Consider the following 19,843-nt stretch of genomic DNA (forward strand, 5'->3'; position numbering starts at 1 on the left):
ATTAAGCTACAGAATATTAATTTGGGGTAAAGCTGCCTTTCAGACTTAATACTTAAAAAGGCCACTGAAACAAATGGCTCCACAATGATGTACAGTGGTTTACCGTGCCTCCTGTGAGTTGTTGATGCCAGCTTTGCCATGTGGAGAAGGCAGGGTCAGGTGGCTCAGGTGAGCTCCTGACACCTGTCTTCATCTCTGTCCGCCCCTGGATGGACTGCTTCTCCATGATAATCTGAACGAGAAATAACAATAAGAATGATAAATGATAAACAACATTAAGAAACTGACACTTGTTGTGTTATTTGATTCTGTTAGTGTTTCCCACCCTTATGATCAGTTAAATCCCAGAAAACATAGCCTGAAATGTAGGAATCTGCCACACTTTCTCCTTAAAATTTGGTCTCATTTTAGCTTCTGCCTTCAAAACCATGTAGATGTCTTTGAGCAGAACACCGGTGTGAAATGTTTCAGTAAGAGATCTAGAGGAGCCTTTCAGAGGGCAGTAATGAAGCAGGGTTGTTTGCTGCGTTGGCTTGAGAAAACGATGATGAAATGTTTGGCGGTGTGTGTGTTTGATTGGCAGAATTGACAGCAAAGCTAAAACACGCTTCATTATGGAAATGTATTCATATCACTTTGGCTTATATCCTCAACAGTCAACACACATACACACATGCATACACAAGTTCCTGCTGCAACAGGCTGGTGTTGTTATGGTTGCTGCAGTGCCCCCAGAGACAATGAGCAGACAGGGAGGGGAGACAAAGAGAGAATACTGAGAAAGATGAACTTGACCTTTATGATGTCTTGGTGAGGAGGGGTTGGGGGCATGTTGGTACTTATGAATCTATAATGAATCTTGACTATGTACGTGTGTGTCTGTGTGTGTGTGTGTGTGTGTGTGTGTGTCTGTGAGAGACAGAGAGAGTATTGTGGAGGTCTGAGCTCTTAGCTGAGGAAAGGTCATCACACGGGGGGAAGCACTAACAAACCTGGCACTCACGCTCCCTCTTCCTTTAGTTATCTATCTATCTATCTATCTATCTATCTATCTATCTATCTATCTATCTATCTATCTATCTATCTATCTATCTATTTATCTATCTATCTGTCTATCTGTCTATCTTTCTGTTTGTCTATTTGTCTACCTGTCTATGTCCCTTTATCTTGCTGCTTCCGGATCTATCTCTGCTTAATTCCACAAAAATCAGCCTGCACATGTTTATTTGAGGATTGGGGAAATTTTACAACATATTTACTGTGGCACAATACACTGTGCATTTGTCAGCTGTCAGAGATTGTGCCACGTTTATACCAGGGTGCATACCCCTTTAATATTTCTGGTTGCATTAGTCCAAAAGCCTTTTCCACAGCAGACGTTTTGACAGAAGAAAAGTGTCTAATACCATTAATGATAACTTCATTCTGTGTAAGTGTCCCAGTAAGACAATGAGCCAGGATGCACAATACCAGGGCACTGAAGAGAAAACTGAACAGCTAGATTCAGCCATTATTAATGTTATTATTTTATTTTATTTTATTTTATTTTATTTTATTTTTATTTTATTTTATTTTATTTTATTTTATTTTATTTTATTTTATTTTATTATGGGCTTTTCCTACTATGATATGTCAACATGTTTCTGTCAGGAAAGCCAATTCTGGGCAATGCTGCAAACAACATGAATACCATATGCTAATATTAGATTTTTTCATTAATCTGATGAAGTACCTTGATTATTTATTATTACTATTATTATATATATTATATATATTATATATATTATAGGTATCTGAAAATTGTAGGTTATGCGGCACAAGTTACAATGCAATGGTACTGGTTAATTACAATGTCACTGATCTATGAGGCCACCTCCAGGATCAACTGATGACCCTCACTAACGTCTCTCAACTATTTGCACAATATCAGTAAAAGACAAAGAGTCCAGTGAATTACTCTTTAACCATTGTCAAGTATGTGATGAAAACAACTGTTTCCAGAGAAGATGAAAGTGGATTATTAATTCTTAAATTGAGGCAGCCCCCTTAGACTGCTGAATTGGAGCTTTTGGTCAGTGTGCTGGTCCAGCTCAGGGCTCCCTTTGTTCCAGCTGCCACAGCAGATTTAGGCGTCTGTACGGAGGCCTGTCAGAAACAGGCTTATCTCTTGGGGGCCTCCCAGCACAAAGACCCATTTAGATGCTCACAGAGAGTGAAATCTTCATTATATACCCCTTGAAAGAGAAACAGACCTCTGCTCTTTAAGAAAATTAATTGGAGACAAGTAGTTTGTTTGGCAGCAAAGAAAGCTCCAAAACAAAGGATGAGAAGGATCTTGTACAGTGGGCCCTTTTATTATCTTCGCCATAGGGTGATTTCAACATTTCATGTTGGTTTGTATTCATGTTTACTATAAATTAATGCATAAACATTGTCATGCAGTTATGAATGACATTGGAAGTTGAAGTGTTTCACCTCTATGTTTGTCTCAATCATACAAATTCCTTTTTTTTTTAAAGTACATGAACGGACAAAACAATATCTGAAATAAAGGAGAGATATCAATATCAAAGTTTTCTATTCATTCATCCAATTGTCCATTGATCCATCTCTCTATCATCTATCCACCCATCCATCCATCCACCTGTCCATCCATCTGCTGGCCTTTCCCAGCCATGCCTGTAGTAAGAGTGTCAGTATATCTGCCATGGCGTCCTGCTGATGTGTATTGTGATGGGGCTGAATACTCCAGCTACCAATATGGCCTGCACCAATACTGGATTAGCCACAGTGGATTAGCTGGCTGCCCTCCTGCTGCTTATTCAAATATTGTTTCACGTATTGTCATCATTGGGGCAAAGCTCTGGCCCAGTAGCCTGCAAGCTACAGAATATTCTCAAAGAAAACCAGAAAAAAATGTCTTTGCTTCCATTTCCCAACAAAAGCATCTGATTTCATTTTTCAGCGAATGTAGAATTTGGACCACTGAGGGATGGGAGAAAATGTCGATGGGTTTCGGAGAGCGTCTGCAGCCCTACAACGGGGAGAAAAGGGAGGATGGAAAGATGATGGAAAGCAAAACCCAACCAAGGCCAAAATCAGGCATGAAAGCGTGCCTTGATCTTTGATACATGGTGTTCTTCTTTTTTTCTCCTCTCTCCCTTTCTCTCTTTCACCCTCACACATACACTTGGGAGTCAAGGCAATTGATGTGCTGCCTTTGATGGCAAAGAGAGGCCTATATTAACAGCCAAAAGACCATGATGAAAGGGCTGAGAAAAAGAAAGAAAATGGGTACAAAATGTGTTATTAGAAAGAATGGCAACTCATGATAAATACTTGGGATGGAGTGATGGTAACCAGACATCGGGGCGTTGAGGGTTTGATGGTTTAACAGCAGCGGAGGAAAGGCTAAGGTAGACGGAGAGCTTACCGTGCTAGCCCGGCGGTAGCAGTGGCTGAGGTTGGCTTGGTGGTTCCAGTATGTCGTGCTGGTGGTCATCCTTTTAGAATAAGGGAAGTGAATACACTTGCTGCACGGCCTTGGTTTCTCCTGGCGATGCAGAGGTCTAGACGCCAGTGGACGTCCCATAGCAGAAGCAGTCGCCATCTTTGTCCCGTTGTTGTCTTGGATATCCTCTCCTGCGTCTTCATCCCTCCCTCTCTCCTTTGATCATGCCTCCCTCCCTCGCTCTCTGCCGTATGACATCATCACGCAGCAGTATCGACAAGCATCAAAGAACCTCTGGGCAGGACTGTCGGTCTGTGCGTTTGAAAAGGGTGTAAATATGGAGCATAAAGAGTCCTGTAACCCCCCCGCTCCCTGCATCCACTGTTCTCCTCTCCCTGCAGATGGATGGTTTATTAGACCAATACAAAACTATACACACACATGCACACACCCACACCACCCATCTCTCAGACGGGTGTATCCCGAGGCCCCCTGCTGTGCCTGCAGCGTTTGATGATGTGTATAACGGCTTCATTCATCCCCAAGCTTGCTGTTTTTCTTCCCACATTTGTTCTATCCTCCTTATCCATCTTTCCAAGCTGTTGCAGCAAACACAAATGTGTTCTTAGTCAACTTTGGGGCTAAATGACAGTTAATTCCTTCTCAAACTGATCTACCAACACTCCTCCTTGAGTGGCCACCCCTCCTTCCTCCCACTTTGACTCTCATCCCCTGCTCTTTCTTTCTTACGTCTTACAGCTGGTCGGTACCATTTCCAATCCTGTTAAAGTTGTATGTCCTCTTAAGGAGCCCTTCTGTCTGTCTGTCATCTGCCTGAAAATCACATATACATGTTTCACTGTCACACTCTCAGTCCTCGGCGGCAGCTGTTAACCAACCCAATGAGATCTTCCTTTGAGTAGCATTTGTCCAACATTAATGTACCAGCAAAGAGAATAAAGACAACTCTTTACCACTATTAACATTTCTTCAACAACATAAATTTAATTTAAATAACAGTAAACAAACAGTATTCCTCTATCTGACCTACAAAGGCAAAGTTGGGGTTTAAATTTGAAATGTGGTCTTTTTTTTAGCTTTTCTTAAGGCTGATTATTTTACCCCAACTTAAGCATACTGAATCACAAGAATACTCTGCTGGAGTCGAAAGCAAGGATGGCAGTTACTGCTACACTTCTAAACATGTCTACATCTTTTAGTTTAGTGTAGTTATGCTTTAGTTTAGCTGTTTTATTCATCATGACAAGATTTAGCCCCTGCTTAATTGGCAATGTTTAGTCATGGGGATTTAAAAACCTGAATAACCAAGATGTCATGTAATGAAATTTGACATTTTTAATAACAGGAAAGCTTAGTTAAAAAAAAAAGTAAAAAAAAAAATAAAAAAAAAAAATATATATATATATAGCTTTTTCTAAGCCTAACAGCTACCCTTATTTAAAATAGCTCTCTTGTTTTAGGTATCTAGACATGTTTAACTTTGTCTTGTAGTTTCTGTAAATGTACTTGCTGTTTTCACAGAAACAATACATTTCATATGATGAAATAAATCTCAAGGATTGACTCTATTTTGACCAAACTGTGTAAGATGGTTTAGTTCAAACTTAAAACTTAGGTGAGCCAACAATCTTTGTATATGTGTATTGTCAAACGTGCCCTCCTTCTTTCATTTAATTAACACTGTTATCCCTCTATTTGCAGTGTTGCTGCACATGCTGTTACAGAGTACATAACTAATGATACATCTGAAAAGGCAATTCTGAAATCCATTTATATCAATTTTATTGTCTGTCTTTTGCTTATAGCAAGCAAACTACCATAAAACACATAGTTTCACATTCTAGTTTATGAGGCATTAATTGTGGAAAAACTCATAATTGAAGATGTACTAGCAAATTAGCCTACAGTGTTTAACTTACAGGGGTTTCTATAGATGATATTGCCTGTAAAACAGTGACATCTAAACTATGTGTAAATTACTTTGACTCAAATTACTCTTAAGAGTCCTGGTGTCATTCAGTTGTATGCTGAACTCATTCTGTGTATTCATACATCTGTGTTAGACTAAGATCAAGTCTCATTAGTGAAACAGGGTTTTAATCCATTTCCTCCTAAGCACTGATCATTACACGGAGAAAAGAAAGAAAAGTAATTAAAGCTTTTTAGAGTCACACAGCTGATGTCCCGGTTCTGCCTCCTCCCTTGAGTCTCCTGCTCTTCAGTTTTTACCAGGTTCCTATTCACATCTTTGCTCCGCACGCTGCCCTCCTGCCTCTCTGCCCCCAAGTCCCCCCTGCTGTCTAACTAATTGTCAAGGTTCTTGTTAGCATTATGCTAAACTGTGTCTCTCTGCAGCATGGGCCATCCAGTGATATGGAAAGTACCCTAAGCAAGGACTATACCACTGACAAGAATGAGTGAATAAATGGGAGTGTATGCATGGAAAGATTGGTCCTAAATTTGTTCTTCACTCTTTTCTTTCCATCTTCTTGTTCCCTCTCAACAACTCCACAAACTGTTTCTTAGCCGTCCTAAAACCAAGCCGTCTTTCTCTCGTCCATGTTTCAATCACATAAACAGTTATTTACATTCAAATAGCAGCTTCATCCCAGGTATTAAGAAAACTAATTTCACCATATTAATAGATCCCTTAAAAATGCCCACTTATTTTCTCCATAAATTACTCACCATAATCCTAATCAACTAAATCCGTCTGCTGATTGCTGCCTTTCTGCAGGGACAAATAGGAATGTTTGGAATCAATTGGAGCACTCTTGGCCTACCTGTAGGATTGTTGGGGTAACAGCTAATAGCAGCGAGCTGACAGGCTGTAGAGGGTTGATAAGCATTTCTCATTATCGAACCCCATTCACATAGCTGGCTGCCACACACACACACACACACACACACACACACACACACACACACACACACACACACACACACACACACACACACACACACACACACACACACACACACACAAAATCTCTCAGAGAAATAGATGTTCTCCAAAACATATTCCCCTCACTGCAACAATAGATATAAATATATAAATAAATCATTGCCGTGCATCTATTGACAATGCATGTGTGTGACAAAAGGGAAAGCATCTGGAAAACTACAAACTGATACATACCTAGAGAAGATAGACAAAGCAGCAGAAAAGCCATACTACACAATAGCTCTGCAGGAAAATACCAGTTTAGCTAAGCTCATAATCGCTTTTTTTGTAGCTGTCAGACGTGTGGCTTCAACTCAGTGGTCACTTTTGTTATCATTTAGTGTCTTTCAGCCAGTGTTGGACTGCTTTGGGAGCTGCAATAAGCTGGACAGGACAACTGTCTTGTGTTTGTTGAACGTGTTCATGATTATTTAGACTTTATCTTTAATATTGCATACATTTGCAGTGCTTGTGATTGATATATCAAATGTCATGCAGGCTAATGTAAATCACAATCATATTTGCAGATATACAAGTATCTCAGCTTTAAGAGGTCATATTTTATTATCATTTTCCTCTCACATAACCCAGACTTCTAAATCACCACCCACGTTTCGGGTCTGTTCATTGATTCATACGAATTGAACAGTGGCTTCAGAAACTATTCAGTTCCCTTCACTTTTTGCATACTGTATTGTGTTGTAGATATAATTGTAAATTGAGAAAATGATTTTAAACTGGATGCATGTGACCACAGCACTCCAAGCTGTGGTCACATGCATCCTGTTTGCTTTAATTATGCTTGACATGTGTCTAGAACTTGAATGAAGTTTAGAAAAGTACACACCTGTGTACATAAGGTCCAAGCCATGGAGTCCAAGGAACTCTCTGTAGACCTCTGTGATAAAACCAGGGCTGGCCCAAGGCATAAGTGAACTGAGAAATGATCTTGAAATAATATCAAAATATCAGTTGCCTTGGGAAAGCTCTGTCTCATCTGCCCACCATTTGTTCTGGGGAATCTAATGAACAATGCAACTCTAGCAACCATCATCTTAAATTCTTGAATTGCCCCCCAGGGGACAAATAAAGTTCTTGATTGATTGATTGATTGATTGATTGATTGGGTTGTCCTAAACCTGGCAAGCCCCACTTTAATTCGTCGATGTCACTGATTTACATGACGTCACGATATCATCTGCGTTGGATGTCCAGGCGACGTTTCTGGCAATGACGTCATTAAGACTGATGACGTTGGCGGCTGTGAGGCTATATATATCAAAAGCTTTCACTGACACGGGAGGCAGGGACAGCTCTCGGCAATTCCAAAGCATCCTGCTGTCCTCGACTCTCTCCGAGAGAGAGCGACACATCAAGAGGGTTCCCGCTGCGAACCACTCTGTGCAGAGTTTGCATGTTCTTTGTGTGGGTTTTTTTCCCCCCGGTTACTCCGGTTTTCTCCCACAGGCCAAAACATGCACACAATAGGTTCTGTCTTCGCGTGTCAGCCCTGCGACTGACTCGCGACCCGTCCAGTGTGTACCGCGCCTCTCGCCCATAGTCAGCTGGGATAGGCTCCAGCTCCAGCTCATCTCCTACAGGTCTAAACAAACAAACAAACGATCTATCAGACAGTTGCAACTGGTCCAAAATGCTGCTGCCAGAGTCCTGACTAACCAGAAAAATGGACCACATTACACCTGTCCTCAAATCACTGCACTGGCTTCCTGTGAGTCAAAGGATACAGTTTAAAGTTAAAGTTCTACAAAGCCAAAATATCTCATGGGCTTATTGCTTCCTTATGAAGCATCCAGACCCCTGAGATCATCAGGGACAGGCCTACTGTGTGTGCCTAGGGTCAGGACTAAACAAAGTGAAGCATGATTCAGCTATTCTGCCCCTCACTTGTGGAATAGACTTCTGGAATACCTGAGGTCAGCCCAAACACTCAGTCAGGCCTGAAAACAGATTTGTTTACTGAAGCATTCTCTTAAATGCACTCTTCTCATTTAATTATTTAACTGTTTTCTTTTTTTCCAGGTCCAGTGTTTTAATATATTGCTTTTATTCTATTATTTATGATTTTAATGTTATCTGATTATGATTTGCTTTTATTCTATGGTTTTAATGTAATCTGTAAAGCACTATGAAGTACCTTGTGTACGAATGGTGCTATATAAATTAGCCTTGCCTTGCCTTGCCTATACCACTGGTATATAAGATAACCCTTTCTGGTGATAATGATGCTCAATAGAATTGTTGAAAACCATTAAAAGTGTTTTTAATGTTAAATAAAGTTATTTATGTGGCTCTTACTAAGTTTGTAGATTTTTTTGTTTTTCATACCTTATCTGGTTTGCACTTCCTTAATAATCAACATTAAACACATTTTCTGTTACACTAACTGTAGTAAGGAATAAAAGTAATGTACATGAAAATAAGTGAAGTGATGGAAAAGTGTGAGCAGTGCATGACTGATGAGTTCAGGCAGTAGTTCAAGCAGAAAGCAGAGCTCAGGATCTCTGTGAGGGATGTGAAATCAGAGAAGAGAAAAGACAACACTCATAACATTTACTATAAAAAGGAAACAAGCCGAAGTAGTCACGGTTTTTGACCAGAGTAGATGGTTTTGAATGAAGAAGTTGAGCTTTTGAGAGGTGAACATGCTGAAATTGAGGACAAACTAGACATGCTTATACAGGGACAGAGGAGACAGAGACCACAGAGGAGAGTGAATGCAGCTGTGCTCCCTCTGATATTGTTACTCAAATAAAGAGTTTCTTTATATAGCAGAAAAACAACATGAAGGAGGACAGGAAGACTGCCACATGTTAGGGTGCTGCGTGCTATTACACCCTATAGCAAATTTGGATTTTATTTCAATATGCACTTGTTTAGAGGCCACCACTTTCTACTGAAGGAAATGAATTTTAATCAGTGTGATATCAGAAGCTGTGACTTCCCAATTCTATGAATGAATTTTCTCTGAGAAATAAATAAATAAATGAATTTTACTTTAACTTTGTTTATTCAGTCATAAATATGGAAGGTTATAATGTAATGCTTAATTTTGTTAAACCAAATTTTCAAGGGCTTTATAACCATGTCCATTTTAACCACATGTATAGTAGGTAAGTGAAATCAGAGCTGGAGTCCTTGAAAAGCTCTGAAGTTCAGCAGTTTGAGCCTTGGTGTGTTCAGTCTGTGCTGAGAGAGAGGGAAAGCTACAGTTGTAAGGGGGTTGAAGCCATTGTTCGGGTAAAGTGAGACAAATGAGACTCTGGGGAGAACTACTTAGTCACTCATAAAGGTCAGATATGGAGCCACACCAGTGGATGCTAATCCTGACCCTGGGGACTGTGTGCACATGCGCCCGTTGATGCAATTGTTTCACAGGCCTGTGACATTTAAACCTGAATGAGCGTACAGTCCTGGGTGGTAGAACAGTGTGTATGTGCTTGCATGCCTATTTGGCTGAAAAGCAGTGGGCTTTAGTGCCCACGGAGGTTTAATTAGACATGGCCTTGCAGGCAATTAAAACATCAGAGGCTATTTTCTCATGTAGACAACACCAAGTGGTTACCACTAAATTTTCTCTTGATTTTGATTATGCTCATTCTATTTCTGGCTGGACCTATAAAGCTAAAGCTGTCAACTTCCACAAAATACTGAATGTAGTATATTTTCTTTCCAAACATTCAGTGATATTAAAAATACTTTTGCATCTATTGGAAATTTAGTTATTACATCTGCTATAAAGTAAGAATTTTACCTGACAGCAGAGATATCGTTAAGATGCTGCCACTGTGATATCATTATGAGGCATCACTGTACATTAACCATTATGTAGGGTAGGCACACAGTCTAATTGGTATTGTACTAATAACACACTGGCAGGCTGAAAACATGCAATCCTTCCCCCTTGTGTTGGAGCTATACGCTTGTCTGCAGGTCACACTGATTGGGGCACCTGAGAGCCAGTGGCAATGTAATTTGTGAGTTTTAGTTAGAATGCAGTGGAGATAATGACTGGAGGGTCACAGCAACAGTTCAGCCCAAGTATAATGTGCAGAAAAAGAATTCACAATTCAGTTAATGCATGTGTGTGTGGTGTGTACGTGACAGAGATACAGAGATGCAATGATTAATTTCATCACTGTGTCTACGATGTTGTATATACCTTTCCATTTTTGCTTTAAAAAACAGCCATATATATATATATATATATATATTTTTTTTTTTTTTTTTAAGCTTCTCCTAATTTTAAACATTAAGTTTTGATGTATCTACCCACAAATCTATAAACAAAGCCAAGTTCTCTTGGTAATATCTTCAAAAGACCAACTATAAAACTGTTCATGACCTTTGCAGACAGGCTCGGTGGACACAGAGGAGAGGCCCAAGATAATTCTTCAGAAATATGAGCACATGTTCTGGCTTAAACCTACAAACTGAATAAATATAAAACTCTTGAGAGTCACAGATGCAAGACAAGAACAGAAAACAACACATTTGGCCAAACTAGTGGAAAGGCTCTGAAGGTGGTATTGTCAGTCAGCTGGTTGGTCCAGACTGAAATATCTCAACAATGACTGGATGGATTGCAATTAAATTTTGTACTGGCCGTTGTGGCCCCCAGAGAATAAATCCTATTGACTTCAGTTATCCTCTGATTTTACCTGTGGAGCCACCACCCCACGGACCTTTGTAGTTTCATGAGAAATGTCTAAACAACTGTTGGACAGATTGTCATGAAAATATAACATTTTTTGAGGAATTTTACCCCTCACAGTGGTGACTGTTCCAGTTAATTACTGTTCTGCTGTCAAACATAAGGAAATTCACTATATCTGTAATGAGACACAAAATTTTTATCTGACACACAATCTATGAAATTGAAGTGTGTACTCTTTTTAAACAAAAATGAAACCCTATACTCTTCACAATTAAACATTTGCAGGACATTTAGAAAATCATTTGATTGGTAGGTAATGTAGCTCAGATAATGAGTACATCTTGCCAATATTCAAGGTTGGCAAGTGATTGGCGAGCGATTATCAATCCATGAGCAATAACCATACCAAACTTGTCATACAGCTGCCCATGCCTCTGCAAAATGAGGAATTAACTCCATCTTGTGGTGCAGAGAAGAACTCACAGGTCAAAGATGATGGTGGCAGTTCTAACAGTACAGTGGCAAACAGGACATTTTACTCCATGAAGTGAAATGCAAAAGCCTGACAACCCATAGGTGCTGAGCAACATTATATGTACTTTGTTATGTATTCCCACTTTTCCCTGCTGTGCCAATCACACTGAATCATTGAATGAGAAAAGGATACAGTCAAAAACACTGGCAGCTTTAATTCAGGTAGTGCTTTAGGAAATTATGTTTCTTACAAAAACAGTTTATTACTACATGTGACACACAAGCTGACCTGAACCAAACTCTTTTCTTTCACTTAAAATGTCAAAAATAAAATGACACACAAATTAAAAAATTCAGCATAAAAAATAAAAACCGTGAGCTGTTATGCTGCAGAATGGTGACATGTACGGTTAATTCAAAATCACTGCAATTTAAAATGGACATCTCAATGAAGTTGGTACTGACGTATCACAGATAACTTCATGAACAGAAAAAAGACATTTTATATTAGGATCCTGTTTGACTCCTGCCAACCTTGTAATGTTATCAGTCATGGAAAAAAAAAACGTATATTTTCTAAAACAAAAGTACTACAATATAACGCAACTTAATGTCTCTGAGAAATATTAAATCTAACACACCAACTGACAATCTGTTTCTTTAAATGTGACCCTTATTCCCCCTCACCTTCATCTTTATCAGCCTCCTTGTTGTCCTGTGGCACATTTTTGTCATTTTCCTCGTCACCTTTCTTGTCTTCTTGGTTTGTCTCCCCTGTGTTCTGTTTCTCCTTCTGCTCAGGTTTGTTTGGATCTGTTTTTGTTGTGGTCACATCAGGCTTCGGTGCGTCCTCTTTTACTACTTCCTGAACATTGTACTTTCTGTACAGTGTATAGTCTTTTACCACACTGATGCAACACACAGCCTTGATGACCTCCACAATGATTGTCAGTTCTGGGTTTGTCAAATCCACTTTGTTCTTAGGGTTCAGTTTCCCAACAAGACCTGCAATGGTCAAAAAACAAAAAGGTCAATTCGGTTTTAAACACTGATCAAAGGTGAAATTCACTTTCTATAACTTTTCTTTTGAAAAATTGTCAGATCAACATTATCTGTATTAAATAAACTTAAGACTACCTGCAATAGACTTGATGATTTCGTCTCTCTTGTTGTGGCTGCTGTTGCGGGCCTTGAAGGCGATCTGATAGGTCGCACAATTTGGGGTTTTGAACCAAGGCTCCAAGAAAGTGGTCAGGTACTTTACCATATCATCCTGGAAGGCCTTGCATGTTCCGGTTACCTGGATTAGATCCAAACAAGGATCACACAGTATTACACTTAGATTTATTTTTGTCTTGATATATACTTGAACATTCATTTTGTTTGTTATGACAGGCTGCACCTTATTTAAATGAACACAAGAAGCATGCTAATTAATGATGCAGTACTAACTGTTGTGATTTAGATGTGTACACCTTAAGAAGTGCTACATCTGCAAATGTCAGTCATTTTTAAAACCACCAGCTTACTTATAATAAGCACACAAGTTAATTAGGATTAAGTCATTTGAAAGCTAAGCTGCTCCAAAGTCCCTTAACCTCTTGTATTACAACATCTTTCTATGCTGCATTTGTTAAATCACTTGTACATATTAAATACAGTTAGGCCGACTGTTATGATTTTAGCTTCTCACTGGTAGCATTCGAAGGATCACACGGGACTTTTTCTTCTTGGTGGTGTGGAGATCAGACAGAATGTGATGAACCAACTTGTCAGATTCTAGGAGAGAGCAACAAAAATTATAGCCATAAATGCAGGAAGATAAACCACTTTCACGTCTTTCAATTAAATGCTCACCCAGATTTTGAGTTCTGATGAAGATGACATTGTTTGCCCCGCTGTCCAAAGCCTGGAAACGCCTCTCTTGTTTAGCTCCAGATGCTTGCAGCTGTGCCACTTCCTTCTTCAGTGCGACATCAACATCTTCTTCTTCAGCCTCTTCTTCTTCACTGCTGCTTCCAGTATTATCTTGCAACTGTGGTCATCAGAGCAATACTTTTAAATATAAAGTTCAGGACTGCAACCAGCAATCATATCCATTAGATGTCACTTTTCAGACTTCACATTTTTAATTGTTCTGCCAGTAAATTGTCAAGACAATACAGAAAGGGACAAAGCCTGCCAAACGGGACATCCACCCCCCACGACTATATGCCAAAACTTGAAGACCTTCCATTTTTGATAACTTAAATCAAAGAGACTCGGCAATTCCTCACATTTGATAAGCTGAAACCTGGATATATCTGAAACTTTTGCTTGACCAATTATTTAATGTTAAGCAACTGTCATATTTAAGTGTATGTGGCTCAACACAGAGGAAAGCAGCAAATACTGAAAAAGAAAGCAAATTTAAACAGTTTAAATTATTGTCATATGCATTAGAAGCTGGGTAGTAATGCATCCTTTTGCCTTCGCTACCTTCATATAATACAAGAGACAAATCTGCTAGAATAAAGTTAAATAAGGTAAATAATAATAATTTAAGTTAAACTTTTCCACCAACTGCTACAAGATACAGTTCACTTGTTCAACCTGCACAGAAACTTTTCGAAACAGCGAACATCAAAACGGACTTTAGCTGCCAAATGCGGACAGAAACATATGCTATGTTCTCTGATCATATATAATAACCGATAATGTTGTTAAGTGTTTCTCACTCACCTTCTCGGGTCCATACAGCTTGTCGGCGTATTCACTGAGCAGATTGAAGGCCTCCGCGGTGCACTTCCTCTCATTCATATTGCATGTGATGAGGATCCCCTCCATGCCCACCTCCAGCTCTCGGGAGCCCTTCCACCGCTTGTTGTGGTGGCCGGCCACATACCGCTTCTTGCTCCGTTTCCTGGACTCGTTTTGCGCGGCTGACATGTTCGCAGTGAGGCTTATGTGCTGGCTCAAACTGGCTCGTACTGAAGCTCAGTGGCAGGACACTTGTTTGGTAACTCCTTTATTAGCCGTTAGCTGACCAGCTGAGGCTAACACACGCTTTCCGGGATTTTAAACCTGCAGCGCCTACAATGTAAAAGCAACGAGGAGTTCGCGTTTTAGCCTCCACATGCGTTCAAGTTAAAACTGTGGCTGCTTCTGGTTTCAGGGAAGGACGTCTCATTCAGTCACAACACCACACGCTTTTTGGTGGCCCTGTACGGCGAGCGAGGAGGGACAAAGACATTCTCGCGAATCAGAAGTAGAGTTCAACTCACCGCGCACTTCCTAAGCTGAAAGGCTTGTAACCTGCTCAGTGCTGAGCCTGAGCCCACTGCAGTTTTACACTACTGAAGATTAACTGAAGCTCCTGACCTGTGTCTGCATAATACAGGAGCTTATTTCATTAAGCACAATAATCACAAATACAATTGTCTTTATATATATTCATATTTATATATTTATTTATTTATTAAACATCCAGAGCAGTAACATAAATGTGATCATGCAAAAATAAATTTATTTTTGCATGATCACAGTTATTAGTGTTATATTGATTCATACATGACAAATGCCCAGTGCAAATGTCTTAAAATTTATGTGCGCAAAAAAATTCCAACGTACTCAATTTTCAATTATGTTAAGTATATAAAAGCAACCATTTAGCTGTTTTTTGGGCACTGATAAAACTTGCTAATTGAAAATCAGTAACTAAAATTGGAATTGATAGCTTCAGCATTTAAAATGTTAGTTAAATAAAGGCTGTGATTTGTATGTACTTCATAAAAGGAGAACTGTATAATACACGTAGAATAAATAAAATGTCCTGCATTATCACCGAGCCTCTCTTAAGAGGTTTTTCCTTTTTTTTTTCCAATATTAGAGAAGGTTCAGCAGAGACACAGGTTAACCAACAAAATACAGTAATTCAGGAACCATTCAGGATTGATTAAACTTTGCATTGAAAACGTCTCAGTGTCATGGTGACTGGTGTGAAGGAGCAGGTCCAGCTGCTTCTCCAACACGTTAGTAGCTTTTTCTTAGTGTTGACCTTTGTTGTGGATGACAGAGCAGTGTCGAGTTGATCTGACAGAGTGAAACAGAGGATCTTACAGCAGGAGAGGCCACTACACTGCTCTTCATCAGAGAGGACTCCCATTTGAAGAACTCACATCCCTTCTGGATCCTGCCTTCGCTGCCTGACCGTCGGACCGGGCAGCAGTAAAACCCTCGGCCGTGGTTTGGACCACCGTTGGACACGACCTGCCGCTTTGCACGACGGCCGCATGAGCACAGCGGGGATGTGATCCTCTGTCCTCCTTTCATTGTCACAGAAATCGAGGAACGATTGGTACATGATGAGGGTGTGTTGGCTGACAAAGAGCAGAGGACATTCTTGGGGGTGTACAGAGAGCTACATGAGGACAGACGGGATGGCGCAGCAACACGTTTTGCTTGGTCAGCGTAGATGGTAAAGGAAGACTTTGGAGTGTCTTTGTGCTTTCCGTTTTGTGTGATGACTGGTTTGGGCTTTGCAAATGAGGTATTGGGAGTGGAGGTCTTTCCTGGGATGAAAGGTTTGTGCCTGAGCAGAGAGGGTGGGTTTGTTTTAGAGTTGTTTGGGGCTCCATCCGTCTTCCCTTGGAGTGGCAGAAAGGTTTTAAGTCCTATTTCATGCCGATTTGTTTTGGAGCCCCAAGTGACAGTCTTAGGCACAGCAAAATATGTCTCAGGCTCTGAGATTGTTGAGTGCTGACCCGTCTTATTCAACTGCTCCGTTATCATCGTCTTTGTAAATACAGACGTTGAGGATAATTCACTGGTTTTAGAGTTGTTTCCAGCACTCACGTTGTCCCTTAATGTGACACGACCCCCTGTTAAATGTGAATTGTCAGACTCTTCCCACACATGACATCCACTGTCAAAATCTGACATGTACTCAGCATCACATTCTCTATCAGCTTCATTAATAACGTCATCACCCTCCAACACCACGTCATCATATGAACCACACCTCTCCTCTGTTTCCACTAAAAGTTCTTCTCTTTCCTCTTCGGCCACAAGTTTCGCTTCTGCTCCGGTTTTTGAGAGCTGGTTCGGGTGAGGTAGATGAGAAAGGTAGCCCAGAGTAGTAGAACACATGACAAGGCTTTTGTTGGTGTTACTGTGCAGTGAAGTACCGTTTACCATAACTGAAGAGGAAAGGTTAGTGACAGCTTCTGAAATACCAGACCTCCTGCTGCGTCCCCACAGTGGTGTAGTTGTCCCATTCAGAAGTGTCGTGGGTGAGATCAGGTTTTGAACAGATTCCTGAACTGAACTTGAGTTTTCCTTTGTGTCTAAATTAATTGTATTTTTGTCCGAACCTGATTTTATTTGACATGATTTAGGAGGTACCTTAGATGATGACGGTTCATTTGTCGTAAGATTATTTTCCTCTTTATTGGTGTTGGGTTTTGCTTTCTTCTTGTCTGCAGCTGTGTTTCCAAACACAGGTTTTACCATTGATGGGGTCTATGAGAAGAAGATGAGAGATGTAATCAGCAACTCATTCTGGATTTTCCTTGAAACTGTATGGCCAAATAAATTGTGTTTATAGTTACTTGTGCTGTATTCTACAGCCCCTTAAGCTGCATGTTTATTTTACTCTTCTTTCTTTCCCAGACTCCAGAAAGATTTATTTAAAATTTCACATTTCATCAAATATTTTAAAAACTGCACCCCGTAAAAGTCTGGAAGATCACGATTTATGATTTGCAGCAGTCCAGTTTTATATTTGTTTATTTATATTACAAAATCTACAAAAAATTTAAAAAATTTGACACGTAAAATGTCTCTGAACTAAACAAGCTTCATCTGTGAGGATCTCCATATATTGCAGTCATCATCCATCCATTGGTTTTGGTTTTAGAGACAGACAGGGAGCTGGGTATTTAGGAACTGGGATGCATCGTTGGATGATGGCCACTCACCCTCTCAAGGCTTCTAGTGATCTTCATCACACACCCATCCCTCATCATCCTCGCTGCCAGCTTAGCTGTGTTTCGGGCATCATCCAAACCTGAGGAAAGAAGCAAAACAAGACATACAGGTTTAGATTATGTCTTATTTTCTATGTATAATTATTTGGACTTTTTTTGGAATTTGAATTTTTGTTCTTTTTTTGTACCTGAATGTTCTCTCCCAGAAAACTGTATTCCTAGATCTTGCAGTGCCCCATTCAGGCCTTTGGGCCTTCTGTTGTAAAAGAGCTGGAAAATGCAGAAAAAGGATTTATTACATGAGGGTCAAAAGGATTAGGCCTTATCAAACTGATAAGTCAATTGACAGAACAGTATATTAACAAAAATTTGTTTAATCGGTTAATAAGTCATTGGTAATAATTCATTGGTATATTAATCAATTATAAAGTCTGTTGCTTGGTCATAATCATAAGTGAGAGCATGAAAGACAGCAAAGGAGAAAGCAAGTGAGCTTCCACTTACTCTGTATGTACTTCTCAGGTCTATCCAGCTGTTGAGCACATCAGGTTTATGGAGCTGTTTGCGTTTACACTCGTACTGCAAACAAACTCCTAGATCCCAGTCTGACACACAACGCAAATGGAGGACATTTAAATTGACGGTCATTTAATTTTCCATATATCAGTAATTTCAATAATTCAAACATGCTATTCCTCTAATGCAGTGTTTTGTTGCATGTGATATGTATTACATTCCTATCTACAAATACAAAGAATTCAAAGTTCTTGTAAAAGTTGTTGTGCCTGAATTAAAAAAAAAAAGACATTTTAGTTGACATTTTGTGTGATCTTTTTTCCATTGCAGGAAAGAACCTCTTGAACTGAGCCAAGATCTGGGGAGGAGGCTCACAGGGTTCATGACTAACAATTAACGGTAACTGAGGAAGCAGAATTGGAGACCAACAAAAAAGACTTTTACCTGACCATGTGAGGAAAGTGCACAGTTTTTGAGAAGGTGAAGGTGCAGAACACCTCTGTTGTTTGTTGGGAAAGACCACCCCCATCTCAAGCTGCAGATTTTGGAGCCAGCGGCAGAACCGAGAAAGGCAGATCTGGAGGGGGATCCCTGCCTCAACTTGCATCTGTGAGACAGAAAAACAAAGCTGTCAGATATAAAGTAAAACTATATACAAGTAAACAGAACTAGAAAGCGCAGTGGTCTTTGTAGCTGTATATTTTTGGCTTTGCACAGGCACCTGTGTAATCCCTGTCAGCTCGGTGCAGAACTTGGACAGAATGGGGTGCTCCTGGGGTTGAACATATGTGTGAAACTCAGACTCGACTTCCCCTGTTGAGGTGTTCAGCAGAACTGCAGGAAACTCAACTACAGAAGGGTGGAAAAGATAAGAGGTCCTGTATGAAATACTAAAAAAAATACAACTAATAAAATAAGCAGTGCTACTTACTAATTTCCTGGCTGTAGTTGTTTTTCTCTCTCCAGCAAGTGGATTCAAAGTCAATCACAATCAGGTATGAAAATATTTGATCTGAAAGGAGGCACAGTATTATTCAACCGCCAGGGAATCAAATACTGACTCTCTATACACATTATCAAATCAGATGACCATACTCACTTGATACCAGTGATTTCTTTGATCCAGAGGAAGACTGACTCCGCTGCCTTAATAATCCGAGTTCTCTGTGGAGGGATGGAGGGAAGAAGAACTTAAATTAGCCCCAACAGGACCGATCTTTCGTGACTGTAAATGCTCTCACGCTAAACCAAAAATCTGCAAATTCGTGCAGTTTGAGCGAGAACTACTATTACTTTTTAGTGAATAAAACACGTACAAGTAATGATGACCTTTAAAGACTTTACGGACTTCATACGCTCAACTTAACACAACACAGACATTCAAATGTTTCTTTGTCTTTCCTGTTTGTTATTTCAGTTGGCTGTGCAGCTAGTTAACAGGCTAATGGCTGCTGGTTTATGTTACTTACTTGGCCAGTTTCTTTGTAGACATATCTTTTCCTTGAACCCGGGAACCGAGCCTTGTCACTACTCTTACAGATAAAAAACGTAAAATCATGAAAGAGTCTTGGTAGTAGCTACTTTAGAAGACGCAAAGAAATCGCGCTATTTTTTTTTAAATACGCATCCATCATTTCTGAGCTCGATTACTTTTGCCTGCAAGGAATAATCAACTACCGAAACAAATAGTCGATCATAGAAAAAAAATCAAGTTTCCCGCAATTTATCGTGGTACACTTCCGGTTAGACAAATTCCTATCAAAACAAAAGCACAAAGACGAATTTTTAAAAAATGT

The 19,843-nt window shown here is 39.8% G+C and overlaps 2 protein-coding genes across 2 annotated transcripts; both read right to left on the minus strand.

The window, feature by feature from the left end:
• Positions 1 to 11,755: 11,755 nt before the first annotated feature.
• On the minus strand, positions 11,756 to 14,749 carry thumpd1 (THUMP domain containing 1). The gene is made up of 5 exons (XM_041035295.1): positions 14,287 to 14,749; positions 13,423 to 13,600; positions 13,259 to 13,344; positions 12,703 to 12,865; positions 11,756 to 12,570 (listed from the first exon to the last, which is right to left on the minus strand). The coding sequence occupies exons 1-5, from the start codon at positions 14,491 to 14,493 to the stop codon at positions 12,239 to 12,241; spliced, it is 966 nt and encodes a 321-aa protein (XP_040891229.1). The 5' UTR covers positions 14,494 to 14,749; the 3' UTR covers positions 11,756 to 12,238.
• Positions 14,750 to 15,038: 289 nt separating this feature from the next.
• eri2 (ERI1 exoribonuclease family member 2) lies at positions 15,039 to 19,666 on the minus strand. Its single transcript, XM_041036438.1, has 9 exons — positions 19,517 to 19,666; positions 19,147 to 19,211; positions 18,979 to 19,059; positions 18,769 to 18,896; positions 18,492 to 18,654; positions 18,036 to 18,136; positions 17,720 to 17,801; positions 17,523 to 17,611; positions 15,039 to 17,064 (listed from the first exon to the last, which is right to left on the minus strand). Exons 1-9 carry the CDS (start codon positions 19,603 to 19,605, stop codon positions 15,577 to 15,579), a joined length of 2,286 nt encoding a protein of 761 aa, XP_040892372.1. The 5' UTR covers positions 19,606 to 19,666; the 3' UTR covers positions 15,039 to 15,576.
• Positions 19,667 to 19,843: the final 177 nt, after the last annotated feature.

The sequence above is a fragment of the Toxotes jaculatrix genome, chromosome 4, assembly GCF_017976425.1.
Source record: "Toxotes jaculatrix isolate fToxJac2 chromosome 4, fToxJac2.pri, whole genome shotgun sequence".
Classification (NCBI taxonomy): Eukaryota; Metazoa; Chordata; class Actinopteri; family Toxotidae; genus Toxotes; species Toxotes jaculatrix.

Coding starts and splice junctions, on each gene's coding strand:
- eri2 (XM_041036438.1), bottom strand. CDS start 19,605: ATGATTTTACGTTTTTTATCTGTAAGAGTAGTGACAAGGCTCGGTTCC. Junction 18,137..18,491: donor CACTTTCCTCACATGGTCAG/GTAAAAGTCTTT, acceptor GTTGTGTGTCAG/ACTGGGATCTAGGAGTTTGT. Junction 17,612..17,719: donor TTCTGGGAGAGAACATTCAG/GTACAAAAAAAG, acceptor TTCTTTCCTCAG/GTTTGGATGATGCCCGAAAC.
- thumpd1 (XM_041035295.1), bottom strand. CDS start 14,493: ATGTCAGCCGCGCAAAACGAGTCCAGGAAACGGAGCAAGAAGCGGTAT. Junction 13,601..14,286: donor AGCTGTATGGACCCGAGAAG/GTGAGTGAGAAA, acceptor TGATGACCACAG/TTGCAAGATAATACTGGAAG. Junction 13,345..13,422: donor CATCAGAACTCAAAATCTGG/GTGAGCATTTAA, acceptor GCTCTCTCCTAG/AATCTGACAAGTTGGTTCAT.